Source organism: Brassica oleracea, chromosome C1 (genome assembly GCF_000695525.1).
Source record: "Brassica oleracea var. oleracea cultivar TO1000 chromosome C1, BOL, whole genome shotgun sequence".
Taxonomy (NCBI): domain Eukaryota; kingdom Viridiplantae; phylum Streptophyta; class Magnoliopsida; order Brassicales; family Brassicaceae; genus Brassica; species Brassica oleracea.
Genome location: NC_027748.1, coordinates 28,932,888 through 28,939,795, shown reverse-complemented (window position 1 = coordinate 28,939,795; position 6,908 = coordinate 28,932,888). Strand labels below are relative to the sequence as shown.

At 34.5% G+C, this 6,908-nt stretch overlaps 1 protein-coding gene across 4 annotated transcripts; it reads left to right on the top strand.

Annotated features, from left to right (window-relative positions):
• The first annotated feature begins 3,022 nt into the window (after nt 1–3,022).
• LOC106310116 (transcription factor bHLH112-like) lies at nt 3,023–5,610 on the top strand. Of its 4 annotated transcripts, none has more exons than XM_013747498.1 (8): nt 3,023–3,471; nt 3,592–3,997; nt 4,090–4,191; nt 4,278–4,343; nt 4,464–4,529; nt 4,631–4,684; nt 4,821–4,948; nt 5,282–5,610. In XM_013747498.1, exons 1-8 carry the CDS (start codon nt 3,152–3,154, stop codon nt 5,283–5,285), a joined length of 1,146 nt encoding a protein of 381 aa, XP_013602952.1. In that variant the 5' UTR covers nt 3,023–3,151; the 3' UTR covers nt 5,286–5,610. The 4 variants fall into 4 exon arrangements, with proteins under 4 accessions (XP_013602952.1, XP_013602886.1, XP_013602811.1 ...); XM_013747432.1 differs by lacking the exon at nt 5,282–5,610 and adding an exon at nt 5,032–5,275 and having other exon boundaries at nt 4,093–4,191; XM_013747357.1 differs by lacking the exon at nt 5,282–5,610 and adding an exon at nt 5,032–5,275.
• Nucleotides 5,611–6,908: the final 1,298 nt, after the last annotated feature.

Here is a 6,908-nt window from a genome sequence, read left to right as displayed (position 1 = left end):
CTGAAAACTTTTGATGGGTTGATCGGTCTATCAGTTAGAGATCTTCCTGGTTAGCTGATGGATTGCTTGGAATTATTGTTTTTGTTGCTGCTTGTTGGAATAGGAGTCTGGTATATGGTTGAGAGAGATTTTGGTTTCTGGAACAAATTATCCGCCTGTATTGTAGCTGAGCGTGAGGGCGCGTCCGAAATCCGATTGATGCGGGGTTAGCGGCGTAGGCTTCGTCTTGTCAGGAGCTTTAATTTGGTATCTGGCTCGTCGTCTGGATCCACCGGAGTTGAGGGATAGAGCTGTTTGAAGTTTGTCGGGAATTAGGGTTTTTACTGCTCGGATTTATTTCTGGTTTTTAGGGTTAGGGTTTATGAGAGCAACGTCGTGCTGATAACGTGTTGTAAATGAAGTGTTGGGGAAAATGCTTCTGTTATCATTACTGTCGACCAGAAGGTCCATATATATACAAGGTATTAGACCGTCATAAGGTCATGTTTATCCTAACAAGATAAGGATAAGGATAAACACTATGTTACAGATATACATGGAATATATACTAGATAAACACATAGTCTCTGGTTGTCTTTATCATGTTCCGGATTGGGCCTGCAGTACGGGCTGGTCCATGGTCGATCATCATTTGGTTTATAACAGAAAACAAATTGTCGTAATAATTATCCTAAATATCAGCCAATGAGAAGAGAGGAGAATAAACACAAAAAGAACAATTTGTGGCAATTTAATCAACAATAATCAAGGGTGAAAAATTATAATATTTGTTTTCAAGAATTAGCCAAAGATAAATTTTCTTTTTTCATTAAATAGTTGTTTATAGTTGTAAAGATTGTGATTTTATATATGATTTGTATAATATAAATACCGTGGCTTTTATTCTTCTAGTTTTATTTTTATATAGCAATTAACTTATTTATTTACATTTTAAATTAATGATATAAAGTTATAAAATTTATTAGATTTCAATTTTTAAATAAGTAGTGTTGAAAATGATTTTATTTAAGTCATATGTAAATGGTTTTGATTTGAAAAACTAGGTTTTTAAATGGGTTAGATATTAGTTTATTTTAAATTTATGTGTATAATAATTATATTTTAGTTTAAAGTTCAAAGTTTGTGATACATAAGCTCTCCACATTAAACCAATATTACTGTTGAAGTTAATTAGGTATTCGGTTTGAAGGTTAGGTTTAATATTTTTAAAAATAATGAAAAAGAGTTTATGGTTTAAGTTTGAAATTTGAAATTATAGCCTTAGAGATTAGATTTATGATATAAGGTTTGAAGCTATGGGGAAGAGGATTTGGAGTTTAGGTATAAAGTTAAGGTATTTTAAAAATAGGATTAAAACATGATTTTTTTTTAAAATATTGGATATTAGGGGTTAGAGTATATTGGTCTGAGATTTATGAATTAGGGGTTAAAAATATAGTGTTTAGATTTAGATTTGAGATTATTTTTTTAAATTAACTTTGAATTTGAATTTAAGATTTAAAGTTAAATATAAAAAATAATTTTAAAGTTTGTGTTTAGAGTTTAGAGTTTCAAATAGCCACAAAAAACTTGTAACAAATTCGTAGCTATTATATAAATAGTCATAAACATTATGGTTAAATCGTGACAAAATATATTTTTGTAATGTTTTCTTACTTAGGTTCCGAATGGTAACAGCGGGTTGAACGGAAAAGCGGTAGAACTGCAGTGCGGTTTTAACAATTATAAAAATGTATAAATATATGTAGATATTTTTGTTATTGTTAACTACGGTGTGGGGCGGTGCGGATCGTAACATTCGGAGCCTTAGCCATGAAAAACACGGATTGTGTCACGTTTCTTTGATTTGGAACTATATTCCTAACCTTTTCGTGACTAATTAAAAAAAATAACGCTCTCACCGGGACTAAAACATGGCTATATCCATTTTTCAAACTAGTGATTGTAATTCAGTTTAATAATTTTACACAAAAGTTTACTGAATAGTATTAAAAATGACACATTCTTAAATTATGAATCATGAGTTACAAATATGAAATCAAATTACAGCATATTTAATGATTTATTTAGAATTAACGACTGAATAACATCATGAAATTGTGCCTGGATTTTAATTTTAATAGAATTCATGGTTGATTTACATCTCTTTAACGATTAAATCAAAATAATACTCTCTCTATTTTATATTAAATGTCACTTTAAAATATTTTTCTTGTTATAAAAATAGTGTCATTTTAAAATTTCAATGTAACTTTCAGTTTAATATTAATTACAAATACAATGATTTTACAAATAATTTCATTTATTTCAAATATTATTGGTTGAATATGTGTAATTAATAAGAACTTAAATGTATTTCAATTATTTTCTTAATTATGTGAAAATGTCAAAGTGACATTCTTTATGAAACGGAGAGAATATTTTACGAAACGGAGAGAGTTAAATTATATATCGATTTATAGCGTTTTATTGTCAACCAATCGTAGATAATTTTGATATTATATAATTTCTTAAACAGATATAATCTCCCTCTTGGTATCTTGCGTAATACCCAATACCTACTAATCTCAAACTAAAAACTAATTGATATACGTAGATAAGACCATGATTACCCGGGGTTTTTAGAGTGGAGTTCTTATCGGAAGTTAAGAAACAGTTTCTTAACTTCCGCCAAGAACCCCTTCCTAAAAACCCGGTTTAATCATGCTCTAAGTATCGCCTCCTAGAAAAGGTAAGCAGCAAAGAAACAAGTCTCACGAAGACAGTTGGTCTTAGAATAATAATAAAAAAAAAGACTGAGGGATTAGGAACATTCTATGATTATTACATCTTCCTTTCAAATAAAATATACAGCCTTAGGAATTAGTTAAAAATTCAAGATTACTTAAAAAATCACTTGGGAATGTTATGATGATATACAGTAGTATTTTTTTTTCCTCTAAAACTGTTTCAAATGTCAACTAATTTCTGGTAATTTCCATACACTTGTCCGTACTTGCCTATATAAACAAACATACACACCCTCATAAAAAATATACCAGCGTTTCACATTCACGCCCTTCATATCACATAATACACAAACTCTTGACCTTTGTCTAATAACGATCTAGAGGTGAGCATATAGTAAAACTTTCTGATTCTGTTTACATACATGGGTGATGAGTTTCAAGCAACGGCAGCAATTTGCGGTAGCGGAGGCGGTGCTTGGTGGAGCTCGCCGAGAAGCGTTATGTCTCCTTCGGATCATTTCTTGTCGCCTTGTTTCGGAGCTACGATCACTTCCGATGATTTTGGCTGTCAAGAGAATAATATCAAATCTAGGAATACTTGTAAAGACAACAACATCATTTCTGGGCAGCGAGAGGCCGATTCCGACAGTGGAGGAAGCACCGTGACGATCGACTCGACGCTGCAAATGATGGGTCTAGGGTTTTCCTCGAACTCTTCTTCAGATTGGAACCACACAATTTTGTAAACTTCTCAAGAAAAAACCCTAACCTTAATTTTGATTCAATTCTTAATTTGTTGATGATATTGAAATCTTCAGTAATTTATGATATCATTTTTGATTATTGCTTTTGTATTTTTCAGACAGGAAGACTTAAACTCTAGCTTCTTAAGGAGCTCACAAGATCATGGCCAAGGATTCTTATCGACAACTGCTTCACCTTATCTTCTTAATCCAGCTTGCTCTTCATCTTCATCAACTTCTTCTTCCTCGAGCTTGTTACGAACCTTTTATGATCCCGAACCCAACCCGTACAGCTTCGTTTCCACCACTAGCTGCTCATTAAACAACCTTCACGCCTCTTGGGCTAATAATAATATAAATCCTAATCATCAAGCTTCTCATGGACTAATTAACAGCTTCTCTGCCAACACAAACTCTCTACCCTTTTGGAATTCTTCATTAACCACTAACTTAAATAACACGACGCAGAACAGTTATGTAACCACTCCGCTGATAATACCCCCTCGCGGTGACGATAAAACCAAGGTAATAAATAATATGTACATATATGTAAAAAATTTCTTATATATTATTTATGCGGCCAATTGATTAAATTTTCTTTTTGTTTGAATAATCAGAAGACAAGAGGCCAGAGTGAGTCTTTGAAGAGAGGAAAGTACAATGAACCTGCGTCGAAGAAACAGAGAGTTACCACGCCTTCACCCTTGCCAAATTTTAAGGTAGATAATCATAAATTACGATTTGTTTGTAACCTTTTATTTTAATTAAATTTCTTGGTGGATAAAATTGATTGTAAATGTAACAGGTGAGAAAAGAGAACCTAAGGGACCAGATTACTTCATTGCAACAGCTGGTTTCACCTTTCGGAAAGGTGAATGATTTAGATTCGATTTATTTGATTATAATATACACAAACCAAAGTTTTTGTTTTCATCTTCTTGGTCAGGTTTATTTAGACCTGCTTTTTTTCTTTCTGTGGATTAATTTTCAGACAGATACTGCATCAGTTCTCCAAGAAGCTATAGAGTACATCAAGTTCCTTCACGATCAAGTCACTGTATGTTTCTAACGGTTTCTCTGTTTAATATTTAAAAAAATATCAAGAAACCCTAGGAATGAATTGCATTTTGAGCATAATAATTAATGTTTTAAATACAGGTTCTAAGTACTCCATACATGAAACAAGGTGCCCCGATCCATCAACAACAGCAGGTTTAATAAAATACTCTATCTTGTGTCAGATTTGTACCCAGCTTTGGAGTCTTCAATATATAGTCTAGGTTTATTAATGTATTAAGTACTAATTTAATATGGATTGATGCTGATATCTGGTAAATCTTAAAACCAGGATGGAAACGATAATCAAGAACTAAGAGCACACGGTCTATGTCTCGTCCCGATATCAAGCACTTTTCCGGTGGCTAATGAAACAACCGCCGATTTTTGGACACCGACGTTTGGGGGAAACAATTTCAGGTAGAGAAGATGAACATTTATCACACGGTTCTTTATTACCATCAAAATACTAATCAATTGCGTGGTTTTAAAATAATATAAAGAAAAATAAAATTCGCAAGTCATGATCAAGGATTGAATCATTACTTGGAGAAAAAGTAGAGATGGAAGAGGAAGGTGACTCTTCAAAGGTGGCAGAGACAACTATGGAGGGGACCAACTACAAAAGCAAGAATGATTTAGGGCTTAGAAAATGGAATTACCTATATAAACGTTTTAGAAAAAGAAACATACATACTTTAATATAAACGGTTTTACATGTAATAATTACGACTTCTTTTTAATTCTGTATAGGTGAATAAAGAGAGAGGGTGTTGTGGTTGTCAAGACGGATCGGAACATATGCTAAATTCAGCTTGCAGACTCTAAAGCATGGATATAATTTAATGAATTTTCTTCTTCTTTTCTTGTCTTTTAATCTAATATATTTCGTAGGGAGTTTTATTGCTGAATTTAGCAGATATGGGTTGTTTTATGTTGAAGAACCTTTTGTTCCTGTCCTTGTTCTTGAATTTATACATAGACATATTTTTGCCGTTGGTGCCGTCTTTGTTATTCACTTATTAAAGAGAAAGCTCTTAGTATGTTTCTGATTTGTATTTGTATAAACTGATCTTTCGTTCTGATGCAGCAGCATCTTAGACGTTTAACGGCAACTTTCCTATTTCATTATGTCATGTTTTCCATTGGCTTTATGTTTCCTTTTATGATTAGGTTTTTAAGTGTTATGACGGTTTAGAGAGTCCTATATAAGGAGTTCTCTTCTAGCTTTGTAAGACATGTTTTTGATAATTAATAAACTAGCTTTGAGCTTTATACCTTGAAAGAGATTTGATTCAATTCATCTTGTTCGAGAAGCCTTGAGAGAGATTCGATTAAATTCATCTTCTTCAAGAAGCAGGTCTCTAGAGTTTTCAATCGAAAACCCTAGATCGAGCTGATATCTTGTTCGTACCCTCCATCAGGTTGGTATCAGAGCAAAACCATCACCACCCGCAACACGCACACACAACCTCCGTTCGTCACCATGCCCCGCGCCAAGAAAGAAACCAAAGCCGAGATTACACAACGCACCATGGAAGAGATGCAGACACAAATTGCTCAACTTACTCAAGCAATGCAAGGTCTGTTAGCTCAACGTAACGCCGCCGCACCAGTAGAAGAACGAGACGATGAACAGTCTGATCACGATGACGATGCACACCCATTCGCAGTTTTTGGAGCAAATCGACAAAGAGCTCAACCAGCTCAACTTAACGAGCGGTGGGATCAGAGCTTTAAATTCGAAATACCAGATTTCCATGGTAGCCAGGTCGCGGAAGATCTCCTTGACTGGATCGCCACAGTGGACGAAATCTTGGAATTTAAGCATGTTCCGCTTGACCAATGCGTCTCTGTCCTAGCAATGCGGTTTCGAAGCAGAGCAACCGCTTGGTGGACTCAACTTAAAGCATCTAGACTTCGTTTAGGCAAACCTAAAATTGAGTCATGGGACAAATTGAAGAAACACATGCGCAAGATGTTCTTACCATATAACTATGATCAGCTAATGTTTCAACGTTTACAACACCTTCGTCAAGGAATCCGCACAGTGGAAGAATATGCAACTGAGTTCTTCTTGTTACTAAACAGGATCGATATTCATGATTCAGACATGCAACTCGTTGCCCGCTTCATCGGTGGCTTGCGTCAACAGATTCAATACACATTGAATTTGTTTAACCCGCTCACATTATCTGAAGCTCATCAACAGGCCTTAACAGTCGAAGCACAGAGCAAGACAGGTTCCACACCTTGGAACTTGACTCGACAGCAGCGAACGACCCCGACTCCATCAACAACTACTCCACCAACACTCGCTACCCCAACCGAAACAACCATCGTTCCAGTTGATACAACAACACGTCCAGCTCGTACTGGA